At 31.5% G+C, this 16,653-nt stretch overlaps 1 protein-coding gene across 1 annotated transcript; it reads right to left on the bottom strand.

Moving 5' to 3' along the window:
- Window positions 1-6,767: 6,767 nt before the first annotated feature.
- On the bottom strand, window positions 6,768-12,142 carry LOC101245976 (uncharacterized). Its single transcript, XM_004246022.5, has 8 exons — window positions 11,756-12,142; window positions 9,709-9,858; window positions 9,390-9,524; window positions 9,213-9,278; window positions 8,137-8,187; window positions 7,922-8,035; window positions 7,518-7,602; window positions 6,768-7,279 (listed from the first exon to the last, which is right to left on the bottom strand). The coding sequence occupies exons 1-8, from the start codon at window positions 11,951-11,953 to the stop codon at window positions 7,080-7,082; spliced, it is 999 nt and encodes a 332-aa protein (XP_004246070.1). The 5' UTR covers window positions 11,954-12,142; the 3' UTR covers window positions 6,768-7,079.
- Between the last annotated feature and the right edge of the window lie 4,511 nt (window positions 12,143-16,653).

The following is a 16,653-nucleotide window of genomic DNA, read 5'->3' as shown; positions in this document are numbered from 1 at the left end:
GGGACATCCTCAAATTTTCATGTCTCGCCTACTTTTGATGCAGATGATTATCGCTATGTCTAACACTTATTTTTTTATTTGAGTAAGTTAATTGCATGAGTCAAATATTTATATATTTTTAACATATATAGGGAAAATACTACACAAGATGAGCTCATTGATTTTGTGAATATCGATGATCGTGACCTTCCTAATTACGGCTCACCTTCAGCTAGTGATAGTGATGACTTGCCTAATGCTGAGGAATCAGGAGATAATGTTCCATTTGAGGCATCATCTAGTGATGATGATTTTTTGACTCCCAATTGATCGCCAAGACCAATGTCCATGAGTCCGTTTCGTAATCATGAAATTCCTATCTTGATCATCTCTCGGATGGTCCAGATATCTTTGGTGATACACATGATGAATATACATCACAATGTACGTGGCATGAATCAGAAGATTTCATGAATGATGCTATTTATATTAAAAAAGACATGTTATTCAATTCAAAGAAGCAATTGCAAAGAGCAGTTAAACTTCTACATTTGAACATAGCAAGGGAGTGCTTTGTTATTAAATCAACAAGAAATCATGGCGGCGACTTGTTTGCAGGCGTGTAGAACAAGGATGTCAATTTAGGTTGACTTCTTTTATTGATTAACATACTAACATGTGGAAAATTGAAGACACATTAAAGAACATACATGTGATATGGGTACGTGCCGCGAAGGGTATTTCAACTTGGATGTTGAGATGATTGCTAACATCCTCCATGTTGATATACAAAGAACGCCAAGGTACAATTTTATTCCTAGATGATTTTTATTTAATAAGAAAATATTCATTTTTTATTTGATAATTAATATTATTATTAATTTCAGGTTTCCCATCAAAGATTGTCAAACAGTTATTCTTAAAGGATATGCCATTTCAGTAAGTAAAAGAAAAACTTATCTTGATCGCAAGCAGGCTTTTGAAAAAGTTTATGGTACTTGGGAGTGTTCTTTTGCCGAGTTACCGAGGTTCATGGAAGCTTTGAAACACTTCAATCCTGGAGCAGTAGTCAATTGCATGTTGATAGTCAAGACACATATTGGTGTAGAAATAGTCAAACAATAACATCCACCATGTGGGAAAAATATGGAAGATTTGTTGATATTTTTTCGAAAAAAAATAATCAGAAAATGTTTCAACTTAAAGCTAGACAAAAAGATGAATTTTTGTGTACTTTATGACATAGATACTTTTATTTTGTCTTATATTTTACGATATACTGTCTCTAAATTTTATTTTATTTTATTTTCATATGATTTTGAAGTAGTGTTACTATTGAAACTTTTATAAAACGTGTAAACCTAAAGTTTTCTATCAATAAATTTAGATGCCTTCCTAACCGAAACTAAATTAAGTCTAAGGTTGAAAGTAAATCAAATCAAAATCACATTCTAAAAAAGATAAAATTTCCCTACAAGTACAAGGCTGCAATCTTATCTATTTTTGCACTAAAGCAACGAATATGAGTTGTATGTTGTCGGGTTGTGCTACTCCAAAATTTTGATTTGTTTAGTGTGGGGCCGCTTCAAACTGTCGGATTAGGACCATCTTCAAAGTAAAATTTTTTTTTGGAAGCCATGGAAAGAAAAAGGAGAGAAGGTGAAGGTGAAGATGAAAATGTAACTTTTTATAAAGTGGAAGATTTTCTTCCACTTTATAAGGTGGAAGAAAAAGTTCCGTTATATATTAAAAATAAACGTTATGCCAGTAACGGAAAACGTTTAGAAAATTAAATATAGTGAAACTTTTTCTTCCACTAAGCTTATTTTAGTTACTTACTAAAATAGTGACTTATTTTAGTTACTTTTATATTTTTGTGGTTTATTTTGGTTCCCAACTCGATTAAAAACATGTAAGAAACAAATAGTTTTTGATTTTTTTATATAGAATTAAATATATGAGTATAGCTATATAAGTTATTTTTATTTTTTTTAATTAGAATATTTTATTTTAGAAAAAAAATTATTTTTACTTGAGTTTGTTTATTTACTACTTCATCCGTTTCAAAAAGAATGTTAATATTTCCTTTTTAGTTTGTTTCAAAAAGAATGACTCATTTTATTTTTTGACAACACTTTGACTTTTCACATGACATGTTTAAGATCACAATATTAAAGGATATTTTGGTATATATGACATAACTCTAATTTAGAATCACAAGATTTCTTTCTTTTCTTAAATTTCGTTCCAAGTCAAACTAGGTCATCATAGAGAAAGAATTTAACTTCAAAATCTTATATATATTTGATCAAGTGCTTCTTTACTATTAGGCTTCAAATTCTTATATTTTCTTTATAAAAAATTTTTACTTGAGGTGCTTCTTTACTATTTGGCTTCAAAGTTTTGTATTTACTTGATTAAAAAATTTACTTGACTGTGCTTTCTTACTTGTATTTAATTAATTCTATCTAGGGTTTTCTTCTTTTATATTTTTTTAATTTTTGTGTAATTTTTTCACTGCCTTTAATCCATTCTGTTGTTTTTCTTCTTTTGTTACCTACTCTTCTTGCTCCTATCTCTTGTTTACATGGTGTTGTGAACCATCAGTGTGTTTTTGTTATTATGTGTGGATATAATTTTTCTAAAATTGACATTCCTAATAACATATCCTTTGTTGTTAATTCAAAATCATATATTTCGTCTACAATTAATATTTTATCTCATATTTGTATTTTTATATTTTTGTCTTGTATGTGATCATACTTCCTTCATTATTAAATCCTGTTACTACTATTGGTGTTTTTTAACTTTTCTCATTTTTCTTCTGGTAAACAATTGTATTTACATAAATTAGTCTCTGCTCCTGTATCTATCATTGGTGTATAATATCTATTATAATATCCTTCTATTATTATCTTCGCGAGTATATATATTTTCATATATTTTTTTAATATTAAAGTCTTTTTTATTATGACTTTTTTATTTTGATAATTTATCGTTAGTTGTTTATCCTCTATATTATATGATTTTACTTGTTCTAACCATTTTATTCCTAATGTTATATTTTCATTTCCTCGATATATTTTAAATTTTATTATCATTGGTATACCTCCAATTATTATTTCTTTTCCGTTGTTTCTTCAATATTTATTAATACTTTTGATAATTCTGAACATGAGTGTTCCATAGTTATTATTTTATCTTCCATTACTAACTCTCTTGTAATATAGCTTTCTTCTTGTCCTGTATTTATTAGTATTAAATATTTTCTTCGCTCCATTATTCCTGTTATATAATAATAATGTGGTTTTATTTCTTCTTCTATTAATTTTTGTGAAATTATATTTATTCTTTTGGAACTATTTGAAGTACTCATTTTTGATGATATTTGTGGTATATCATTATTATTTATTCTTTTTGATGTGCTTAGTCTTTCTTGTACTATCTCTAAATCTTCTTCTATATCAATTTCATTAGAACTATAGTCATTATTATCTATAACCGAAACTATTTTTTCAAAGGGGTTTTCTATTTTTATTTTATTTTATTTATTTTATTTTTTGCTGTTATTTTATGTTTTGTTGTTAAAACATATAAATTCTTTACGATATTTGTCCATATAAAATATGTTTCATTGTTCATAAAATAAAAAATGGGTTGAAACCCACTTTACGATATTTGTCCATACCAACTTTGTGGACCGTTTCATTGTTGATATTTGTCCAAATAACTTTGTGAACCGTTTCAAAGTTTAAATTGCATTTTTGGTAGTCATACCCTTCAAAATGATTTTTTTTTTAATTTTTCGATAGTCATACCCTTCAAAATGACATCTTTTAAATTTGGATCGTCATACCTTTCAAACTGACTTCATTTTAAATTGTTGCCCAATATTTGTCCAAATAACTTTGTAGACCGTTTTGAAAGTTTAAATTGCATTTTTTGTAGTCATGGCTTCAAAATGACATATTTTTATTTTTTTGTAGTCATACCTTTCAAAATGACATCATTTTATTTTTATGCTCCATATTTGTCCAAATAACTTTGTGGACAGATTCAAAGTTCAAAATTGCATTTTTGAGTCGTCACATCCTTCAAAATGACATCTTTTTATTTTTCGATCGTCATGCCCTTTAAAATGATATCTTTTAGAAATTAATTTATTTTTTTAAATAAATTAATTCTTTCAAAATTGGTTTGTCACACCGTTCAATATGACACTTTTTTTATTCCATTTTAAATTGGCATTTCATTTAATTCATGATGTTATTAAGTTTGAATCGTTGCATTGGCTAATACCTTGTTCATATGGACATGTTTGCATAATTTATGTTATATTTGCTACTAACATTGATATTGCAGATTTTGTGATACGTCATTCATGTTAAGTTCAACTTGTTCAAAGAGACATATTGGGTTGTCATCTCCCTTCAAATGACACTCTAAGTTCAATATTGGGTTGTCATCTCCCTTCAAATGACACGTTAAGTTCAACATTGAGCTGTCATCTCCCTTCAAATGACACGTTAAGTTCAATAGTGGGTCGTCATCTCCCTTTAAATGACATGTTAAGTTCAAGTCGGGTCATCCGTTTTTCAAAAAAACAAGATTGGGTTGTCATCTCCTTTTAAATGACATGTTAAGTTCAAGTTGGGTCGTCCGTCTTTCAAAGAGGCAGGATTGGGTCATCATCTTCCTTCAAATGACATGTTAAGTTCAAGTTGAGTCGTCCGTCTTTCAAAGAGACATGATTGGGTAGTCATCTCCTTTAAAATGACATATTAAGTTCAATTTGAGTCGTCCTCCTTTCAAAAAGACACGATGGATTGTCACCTCTATTTAAGTGATACGATAAGTTCAAGTTGGGTTGTCCGGCTTTTAACGAGACACATTGGGTTATCACCACATTCAAAGTGACATGTTATTCGCATCATCCTTCTTTCAAAAGGTACACCACCTTCATTGTGCAATTTTGCAAGTAACATCAAAAGTATGTTAATTTTCTTAGTTTACAATCAATTTCCGTTTTTTGTTTATTATTTTCTTCCCAGTCGATTAATGTGGAGTCTTGCTTAAAAGCTCTACTAATGTGTCAATTGTTTTGTTCAATGTTTATCAAATTAAATTTGATTCGTCAACTTTGTTTGACCAAAATCTCTTTCATCGATCCTAATCAAACAAAGTTGTTGACACCAAATTTTGGTTTGATAGTTTTAAAATTAATATATTTTGAATCAAATACAAAAAAAAATTAAAAATTCTATTTTTTAATTTTGGGCCACAATACTAAGTCCATAACTTAAGCCCATAATTTTTTGACGTGGATAATATTTGTGGTTAGAGGATCAAAAAGGAAAAAAAGAAAGGGGAGAAAGTTTTTTTTTCTTTTTCATCCACAAATATTATCCACACAAAAAAATTATAAGCCTAAGTTATGAACTTAGTATTGTGGTTCAAAATTAAAAAATAAAATTCCTAAAAAATTTTGTATTTGACTCAAAATATATTAATTTTAAAACTATCAGATCAAAATTTAATAGAAAAATTATAATTACTGCTTGAAAGTTATACCATCAGGGGTTTTACTTGTTTCAATTTATACAATCCGTTATCAAAAGATTTTGAATTTGTTTACCTCCACCAGATGCATCCGGCTCCTTAACTCAAAAAGTAGCTACTGCTCTAATTATTAAGTTTGCAAAAATATCAACAAAAAAAAAAACCTAATTTAGTCTTTTGATTATTAAATCTGACTTCTTCAGAAAATAACAATTTGTTAGATTTAAAGATGCAATCCAACAATTTTTCGGATTTGTGTCAACCCAATTTTTCAATGTAATGGGAATAGCCTGGTGGGTGAGAGCGGAATAAACGCAATTCACCAAGTAGAAGACTATCAAACACCATTGATTTGATATTACTATCGGTGACATACTGACCATTCACACGGAGAAGAACATCCAACGATGTGTGTGTGACTGGCTAATTGGTCACCTTTTCTTCACATAACAAACAAACAAACAATTTCAAGAGCAAGATTTTACCTGGGCAATCCCTTCTCTGGAACTGATAAGCATAAGAGGGGCGCAAGATTTCTAGGGTTTTAAGGGGATTTATATAGCATGTGTGTTCGTGGCTAGGGTTCCCCAATTTATCGGGTCGGGCTACTTGGATATTGGCACAGGTTTATATATGTTTTTAAATTGAATCCATTAAATTTTTAATATTGAATTATTTGGTACATCCGAGTATTACTTTGCTCTTTACCCCTACATAATATTAATATAAATATTTTATCTACCTTTGCCTTCGATTCACGGCATTGTCTTAATTCTTTTATTTTTATGTTGCACCTTTTTTATAGGTTACGTATATTATGAGTTACATTATTATCTTGTTGCACAAATTACGTAATTATTTTATGAACATCCTTTTATTGATTAAACAAGATCGTTAAAAATCAATACCAATAAAATAAAAATCGATATAAGATATCTTGTTAATTTAATTATTAGTTTAGCATATTTAGAAATCAAGAATCGATGATACATAAGATCAAACCAATACACACTCCATACTCACGAAAGCTTCAATTTTTCCTAGGTTAATTTAGAAATTACTAGAAAAGCAGATAAAAACAGTACTCACTCCGTCTCAATGTTTGAATGGAAATAAAAGTTTTTTTTTGGAACATGTGGTATAAACCTACAACGATAACGTACCCAAAGTAATCCACTAGTGGTTTGTAGTGTAACATAAGCCATAAAAAAAATTGTTGCTACGAATCATTTCATTAACGACTAAACTATAGAACAAATCACATAAATTAGAAAGAAGGCAAAGTATAATGAGAGTACATGACATATGTTTTGCATTAACAATGAACTGTTTTTTCGAACACTTGAGATGGTTGTAAATTTTTTTAAAATACAACGCATACACATCCCAATTGATACTGACAGATGGTTAGCAGAGCCAAAGCTTGAGCTTGCATACATTTCAACTGCCCATAGAAAGATCATACCCGATGAAAATCACACCTGCGGTTAATAGATTTGGCGGATGTATCTGGACAAATAGAGGTTGAAAGGATCACTAAATCAATCATCATCATCGCTATCATATTGTTGACACAACGAGAGCAGACCACTGCTTGTCGCAGCATCAGTGCTCTGCGAGTCTTGCTTGTTTACTTCTACTGTCTGCTTGCTGTTGGAGTGTAAGACTGGCTTCTTCACTATGGATATTTTGACTGATGAGGACTTCAAAATGATTTTACTATCACCTATCGATGCTTTATCTGTAAGATAGGTCGTGAAAATAGGGTTAGAGATCCATCAGAAGCTATTTCTATCAGAATGTCCCAAAAAAAAGTGAATTTGACTATTATTACTACTTTTCCCCAAGTAAAACCTACGAATTCTACAATCATTGAAGAGTTTATAATATTTCATCCACCAAATGTCATACAAGGATGTTGGAATTATGGGAAGCAATGATACCCTCAGAAGGGAATCAGATGAATAAACTCAACCTACCTTTGTTTTTAGAGATGTCATTAATGCTGGCTTTCGTCAAAAAGTCTGTGGGCTTTTCATCAGGTTCCTCCGAAACCTTTCTCTTCTGCATTTACACAATAATAAGCATAGTGTTTAAATGGAACACCAAAAGAAGTTTAAGACATGATATTGCATTCAGATTTAAGTCTAACAGTAGATGCGCTGCTCCCAACAGAGCTGTAATCTAATTTATGAATTTACATTGTATTTTCTACTTTTCTTTAGTTGTATATCAGACATATGGCAGGTCCAATGTAAAGGAGATTAATCATTTTGTAGATGCTGCCATTTAATTGTTTAGTTCTGTGTTGTACAGAAGTAGGTTGTTGGCAATATAACAGTTGGAATTTGGAAAACTGAATAAGATGACCAGGCACTTGTACCTTTAGAGAGTTGTTTTCTGACCCTGCACTTTCACGGGTAAAGAAAGCCATGTCATCATCGTCATCGTCCTCAAGTTCTTCATCATTGATTCTTTTGACAGTCTCTCTTGATCCCTGATTTGAAATTACAAGGCCATAAAAATTGCTAAGAAATTTACACTATTAGAAGCACTCCTATGAACAAATAGTAGTTATTCAGACTATGGTATACAAACCTGGAAAATTGATCTTATGAGAGCTTCATCGTCTTCCTCCATCTTCTTTTCCTGTGAAGGTGATTGACATTAATATGATGAAAAGGCAGGCAACAAATGTTTCACATACTCGGCAACTAATTATAAAAAGGTACGTCAACAGATTCTCATAATTAGCTATTAGAGCTTACCTACCACTCGTGATTATTCTCATCATCCTGAATAACCTATCATTTAAGTCATTATTTTTCTCCATACTCCTTACTAGATTTACAGATACTTTTAGAGCTTCCTAAGAACAAACACCAACATCATTTCCAAGCTAATGTTCCTTGCATGTAAAGTAAAAATGGTACCTTAAACATTCTAGATGTGTTAGATTCAAGCTAGGATTGGGAGTCCTTTGATATATTGCTATACTTTGACTTGCTGTAAAGGGGTGTGCTGAATTGATAAATGAGTTATAATACAAATTTTACTTGTTCAAAAAAAAAAATTGTTTAAGATTCTTTTTTAAATTTTGCTTTCACATATATCAATTTCAATTAAAATTCTCTATGGTTCACACTACTAACAATTGAACACCTCCCATGATCTAATCAGAGTTCAAAATATGTGGATTCACAAAAAACTAGCCTTTACTTTTAATTTCAGTTATTCTGTTCTTTTTTTCCTTTTTCTGTTTGTTTTAAACAGGTGTCTTGCGCTTGAGGTAGGCAATTAGACAATATCTAATAAAAGATGGTGTTCAAGAATGAACTAAATTGAAAATTTTAGTCTGTCATTTGATTCTTAATTAAAAGGGCTAATATCATTCAGCACATAGAATTTGAATGGGGTGGGGGGTGGGGGGGGGGGAGGGGGAGCATAATGATTTGATCCGATGAACTTGAACGCTTTGGCCATGACTGATCTCAAGTGAAATCCATGTGTATAAAGAAGTTTATACATCCAGCAACTTTATGTAGGAAATTTGGAGTTCTCTAAATTAACCAATTAACAGAATTGATATGCTACAGACACTTAATCATCAAGGAGAAAATATTCACTCCTAATCAAAAATTCAAACCCGAAAACAATATAAAACATCATCATACCTTGGATTCATGTGACCGCTGCAAAGCTTCAAGCATCGCATCTACACTCACAGTGGCGTGCCTTGACTGAAAAAGTTGGGGTTTACAAAGTAAGAAAATTGTCAGAAACGAAAACAGGATATACACCACAGCAATGTAGCAACACAAAATTACTCAAGAAGAAACTTCACAAGTCACCTTCAGAGATTTCATTTCATCTAAACCAGCAAGAATATCCATTTCTCTCTTTGAATCCAATGTCCTATTTTCTAAGGACTTCATTGCATCACCCATTTCTTCATCGTCTCTTTTTTGTTTCTCCTTCTCAATTTCCTAAAAGAAAAAGAAAACATAAATATGAATGCACAAGAAACGGGAACCTGAAAAATGAAAAAACGAAATATTTTAAGTCATACATAAGGTTCACGCTCTTTCCTCTACAGAAGGAAGTGCTGGATACAAATACAACAAATTGATATAATTCTTTATAATGAAGACAAGTCCATAAAATTCTAACCTCGTCTTTGCCACGCCAAGGCTCAAAATTCCTAGTTGCACCTGATTCAACAGTATAATCGGAATTCTTGGGGTCTGTCTTGTAAGTAATCTCTGCGGAGCACTTTGTGCACTTAAAATAGAATCTGAAGATTTGTATTCCCAAATAAGTCTGCATAATTTGATGCATGATTACAAATCAGGGCAAGAACATAAAACACATGATCATAATTCAAGTCAAGAACATACAAACACACACGCATATACTAGAACATGTCCACTACAGCGTAAGACCTTATTTGTTTGCACTTAATGGAGGTTGAATCTTAATCATTCAGATCTCAGTCATTAAGGTCTCATTTGTTTCCATTAAGATTAAGACATCTGAATATTAATATGTGCATTTGTTTTCATTAAGAAAAAGATGTCTAAATTTGAATATACATCAGATAATAAAGATGTGCGTTATTAAAACGTCTAAACCTGAATACACATCTGAATATTATGATGTTGTCTCTAAATCTGATCTGTGATGATTAAGATATTAATGGTTTCTATTGGTTAACCTACAAATTTTTAGGTGACATGATGGTATGAAAAATATGAAAATTGTAATCTACAAAATTTCTTGGCGACGTATTTTGTAGTTGAAAATTAGTTCATAGTTTGAGAGTTCTGCCAAAAATGACTATCCTAGTAGGAAGTAGAGAAAGCAGGTTTCACTCGTCGCATTCCACAATGATTATGTCTTCACCACCCTCCAACACACCTCATTTTCAACCCCCTAGTAGAAGTAGAGAAAGCAGGTTTCACTCGTCGCATTCCACAATGATTATGTCTTCACCACCCTCCAACACACCTCATTTTCAACCCCCTCCCTCCAACATAACTAGTATTTATCTAGATTATATACAAATATTTGTAGGATTTTGCTTACATAAGTACTAAGTACGAAACCCACCTATTTTACACATATATACAAGATTATTAATAGCAAGCCGTGAAGTGTATTAATGAAGAGTTTGAGTGGTAAAGAAAGACTAATAATGTCTACTTATTAATTGGAACAAGGAACATGAAGTCAAAAATAAAGATAGTTGTAAGGAAAATTGACTTCATGGGAAGCTATCCTTCTCTTGTGCATGCTATAGTGAAGGTTTAGTAAGGAAAATTAATTTTTCCTTTGTAATGATATTTTCAGATAAATGAACGCCAAAAAATGACTCATTAGTTACAATTCCCCTTGAAAAAAGTCTGGCATATCAAACACATTAATTTGATTATAATATCCTTTCAATACCGACAATTTCACTTGAGGATATGTTTTGCTGGTGGGACAAGAACATTAAACTTATTAAAAAGATGACATTTGTGAGGGAAAGATTGGGGGGGGGGGGGGGGCTGTTGGTTTCTCTCCAAATCCTCGGTTCTGATACTGCAGAAAACTTTCAACAAAGCTTTCTGTTCATCTCACAACAACTGACGACATCTATGATGTTTATGGCACCTTCGATGAACTTGAGCTCTTCACTGATCTTGTTGACAGGTTTGTCCACACGCTTTACATCTTATTCATATTCATGTCACCTAAAAGATAACTCTAACTGGAAACTAAGATAGTAACCATTGCAGATTACAATAAGAAATTCTGGCCAAAACATAGATGTCAATGACTGATATTGGATAATCTACAAATTTAAGAACATAAGCAGCACAGAAGAAGCAATGTTTTGCTTAACCAAATCAGGGGAAAACAAGTTTTTAATCAACAACAATTTGCCATAACACTGTGCATATTTGATCCAACCGATATCCCTCATAACTCATTGGACTATTCGATTCCCAAGCCAAGTTCCGAACTTTTCATCAACAGTTACTCAATTCAAGAATCTCAGGTTATCATATACTCATGAAACTTTCAATTTAAGGTTCACTACCCATATCACATAATTCTCACAAAATTTCACAAAACCCACAAGGATATTAGTTGAATAGTACATATACAAAAACCCCAAATTCGCAAAATTGAAAGATTTTAGCAAAACTAAATGGTTTTAAATAAAAATTACCTCGCCAACAACGTCCTCTTTGCGGGAATTGAATTTGGTACCCTTATAGATGTAATTTCCGCAAGTAGCACAACGAATACTCATTGGAAGCATCATACGCACTTTCATCTGCTGATTCTTCGGCTGTCTTCGCCTGGGAATCTTTGCCGGATCGAAATCCGGCGGATAATACTTGTTTAAAACCTTCCTTTCTCCCATGTCTACTGCTTCTTCTTCTTCTCAGTCCACCAAATTAGTTGAATCGGATGAAGATTTGCGAGTAAGCAACCCTCTCTGTAACAGAGACAGGCAAAGGGTTTGCTGAGCCGATGTTTTCTCTTCGCAAACTCAGGTTTTCTTATATTGAAAAAAAGAAGTGAAAATAACTCAAAACTTTTATTACAAAATTGTCCCAATTAATGACGTGTAAATGAAAGTTTTGAGTTATTCAAAAAAAAAAAAAAATCTAGAAAGGTATCGTGTCACTCGTTAAATTCACTTTTAAATAGTAAAAACATGTAATAAATTATTAAAATAATTTAAGCGTGTAAATGATTTTTTAATGTACATTTATGTCTTTTCCCTGTTATCTATTTTTCATAAAGTTATAATATTTATGAGCAAATTGGATCTTTTTTGTTATTTCTAGGTATTTATTTTTCCTCTTTGCCACCACATTGATCACATAATTAATTTTATAAGTTAAGTATTTATTCCTATTTATTTTTAAGATTATAAGTACTTTTTATGTAAAAATAATTTATTCTTTCACATTGTGAAAATGTTGTTCTTTAAAACAATTTTTGTAACTTTTTTTTAAGTGTAGGAGGAAACAAACTAAACAAAGTTCTTTACAATATTACCAACATGGTTTGTAATATAGTGTTGGGATTACTCATCTATAACTAGAGGTTTCGATTTCAAGCATCGGGAATGAAAAAAATCATATTTGAAGCGTTACCCTCGAATGGCCTTGAAAAGCACGATTTAAATTTAGTTGAAACTCTAACGTAGACTCCAAACACCGAGTAATAAAATAAAAAAATAAAAAATCTTACAATATTCTCAAGTAGATGGCTTAAATATGCTAGTAGTAGAAAGTTGATGTCGTTGAATATGAGTATCCAATGATCAAGAGGTCTTAATTTGTCTGATGGACTGGCTTTCATAGACCACCAACCCAAACTTATTTCATGTTAATGCTAATATCTTATGTAATTTATTATGGGCACAAAGTAGAGATATCTCATATTTTTAAGGTAAATTATAATTTATTCATTAAAAATTTATAATTACAAATTTTTTTTAAATGGATACGATAATATAAGCGTTGATATAAAGAGGATTGGATACATTAATGACCAAAAAATCAAAGCGCTGATACATTAAAAAAAGGATTAGATACATGCACTGATATATTAAAAAGAGGGTTGGATATATTAATGGAGAGTCCCGATATATTAATGGCCAAAAAATCAAAGTATTGATACATTAAAAAGAGGGATACACTAATGACATTTTTAACTTAGAGAAAAATGAGACATTTTGAAGATTTGTAAAACTTAAAGGAAATAATGATAATAAATACACTAAAAGGTGATATTTCTATAAATATTCATTTATTATGTATAACTTATTTTTATCAATTTTTTAATTCATGTATTTTCAATTATTAAAAAACTAGTGGATTTAACCGCGCTTCGCGCGGTATCATTATCCATTTTACAAATTCATTATTAATTTAAAAAATGATTTACTATTATGGTTTATATATGAACTAAATGCTAATTGGCTGAAATTTTTTTAAATGTTATAAAACAATAAAGAATTGTTTTATTATTCATTCATCTCCTATATTTGAGTTTATATATATATACTTTATTAATTTTTAGCATGTTAGTTTTCATATAAAGTGTGCGTAACATTCTATTTGATAACAATAGTAACATTTTATTTGGTTGAAGAAACAAAAACAATGGTAGGTAAATAGATGAGTCAAAGATATCAAAATACTTGTGAATGATAGTGCTTTGTCGACCGAGAATTCATATTTTAAATTGTTTTAAATTTTTAATAGTGTGTTTTTCAAGTTCGTTATTATTCTCTCACAGATACTATAGTTACTGTATAATTAAAACAAAAAGTATCGACATGTTCATTTTTTCCTTTTTTGTTAACCATCTGGCATTGGAGAAAAATATACAAACCAAATAGATTTTCTCCTTTAATTGATTGTTTCTTTGTTCTTCACCAATTGTTTTATATTTTTCTTTTGTCTTAATACACTCTATAGATAGAAATGTTATTCAAGCTCCACAAATAGAACAAACGAATAACTTATGAAAATTATAATAGAAACATTTGAAAAGATAATATACTTGTGGTGCTCCACTTAAACGAATGCCTGAGATCCTAATAATTTTATCTGAGATCTTTTTGTTGCCTGCAAAAAAAATAAAATATTTGGTGATGACATTCACATAAACAAATGCCTGAGATTTTAATAATGTTACCTGAGATCTTTCTGTTACTTACAAAAAAAGATGAAAATTTTCTGTGATGATATTCACTTAAATGAATGTCTGAGATTCTAATAATTTTACCTGAGATATTTTTATTGCCTGCACAAAAAATAAAATTTTCAGTGATAATATTCACTTAAATGAATGCTCGAGATCCTGATAATTTTACCTGAGATCTTTCTGTTGTCTGAAAAAAAATGACATTTTGAATGATGATATTTGGATATCAATAATGATCCGTAACCGCATATAATCACAAAACAATTATGATTAAAAAAAATTATCACAACGCAAACATGATTGAGTTTGTTGATGTTGTATAGACTTGGGGAGAAGGGTCAATTTTATTTATAAATATTGGGGAAATGCAATAGATGGCCAATTTGCATAACAAATTTGTGATGAGACTTTTGCATAAAGTAACTATTGGTTCTAATAATGCTTCAAATTCTGAGTTTTAAGTGCATATTAAAGTGGTTACAATAGTCATTTAAGGTGGAATTAATGATGGCTTGTTATTGCAACGTTTATTTGTATTTTATTTATGAGTCTTTTAAATACATTTATTAGTAGCGATGAAACAAAAAGAATAAAGGTAAAGGTGCAAATGGTCGTTTACACATTACACAAATTAAAATTAAGAAAAAACTCAAAAAATAATAAAAAAAGATAAATAATAATCCTAGCTTTTGAGAGATGTCACATCAGCAATCTGTCACGACCCAAAACGAGTCGTGAGTGGCACCCACACTTATCCTACTATGTGAGCGAACCAACCCATCTAAACCCCAACATTTCAAACATAATAGGCAGAATATAATGCGGAAGACTTAAAAACTCATTAACGAAATCAATAATTAACTTCTAAAACTCAAAACTTATCATTATCCCCAAAATCTGGAAGTCATCATCACAAGAACATCTATCCTCAAATTACTAAATCTAAGAGTATCTAAGAAGCTAAAATAACTAAACAGCTAGTCCATGCCAGAACTTCAAGGCATCAAGACGTGAAGAAGAAGATCCAGTCCAAGCTAGAAACAATAGCTCACCCTGAAATCTGACGTGATGAAGACTGGATAGAGTTGCGATTGAGTTGAAGACGACCGTACGTTTGCTGCACTCCACAAATAACAAAGAGAAAACATACAAGTAGCGGTCAGTACAAAACACGAGTACTGAGTAGATATCATCGGCCAACTCAAAATAGAAAGCAATATATATCAGATAATATTCATAAAATCAACCATAACACTTAACAGGTAGCAGCGACAAGTACAAGAATCATTGATAATAACGCCAAGTACACCCATGAGGACTCAAGCCTCCATACCATACTCATTTGGGGAAATAGGTTCATTAATTTGAGTATATTAACATAATTCAAGATTCATTCTCTTTATTCCTCTTGTGTCGGAACGTGACACTCCGATCCCCTAATAATACGTGTCAGTTCGTGACACCCGATCCACTAATACTATGTGTCGGTTCGTGACACCCGATCCCCTAATACTATGTGTCGGTTCGTGACACCCGATCCCATAATTCTATGTGTCGGTTCGTGACACCCGATCCCCTAATTCTATGTGTCGGTTCGTGACACCCGATCCCCTAATACTATGTGTCGGTTCGTGACACCCGATCCCCTAATACTATGTGTCGGTTCGTGACACCCGATCCATTAACCTCATTCTTTTAGTTCATCAAGCCTTCTTTTATACCAAGGCATTATCATTAACAAAGAGGTTTTAAGGTTTCAGATTCGACAGCCTCATCATGCTTATTTTATCACAATTATACAATCACATCATGCAAGCACACAATTAAGCATATAGAAGGGTTTACAATACTACCCAATACATATCATTCGCTATTAAGAGTTTACTATGAAATAGCATAAACCATAACCTACCTCCACCGAAGAATTCGCGATCAAGCAAGCTATCCCCCAAAACCTTTGCTTTCCTCTTCGTTTCTCTCTTCTCTCGATCGTTCTCCCTCTCTTTCTCTTTTTCTGGTTTTTCCTTGTTCAAACTCTTTTTCTTTTACCCTAATTACCATATAATTAAGTATAAAAGATGACCAAAGTAACCCACTAATTAATTCAAGGTTATCTCCTTTAACCCCCAAGTAATTGAATTATTAACATTCACCCACTAACTTAAAAATTATAAGCAGGAATAGTCCAAAACGCCCCTTAAAACATTTAACAGAAATCCGACCCAGTCAGGGTTACGCAGTCTGTGACGAGCCGTCGTTCCTGCGACGGTCCGTCCTGCTGAGTCGTCACAGAGTTCAGAGACTCAATTTCTCTAAAGGGTATGTGACGGTCCGTCGTGCCCACGACGGTCCGTCCTGCCCACGACGGTCCGTCCTGCCATGTCGTCGCGAAGTTCA

This window comes from Solanum lycopersicum, chromosome 8 (assembly GCF_036512215.1).
Source record: "Solanum lycopersicum chromosome 8, SLM_r2.1".
Lineage (NCBI taxonomy): Eukaryota > Viridiplantae > Streptophyta > Magnoliopsida > Solanales > Solanaceae > Solanum > Solanum lycopersicum.
The sequence above is the reverse complement of the archived record's forward strand: the minus strand, read 5'-3'. Positions and strand labels throughout refer to the sequence as shown.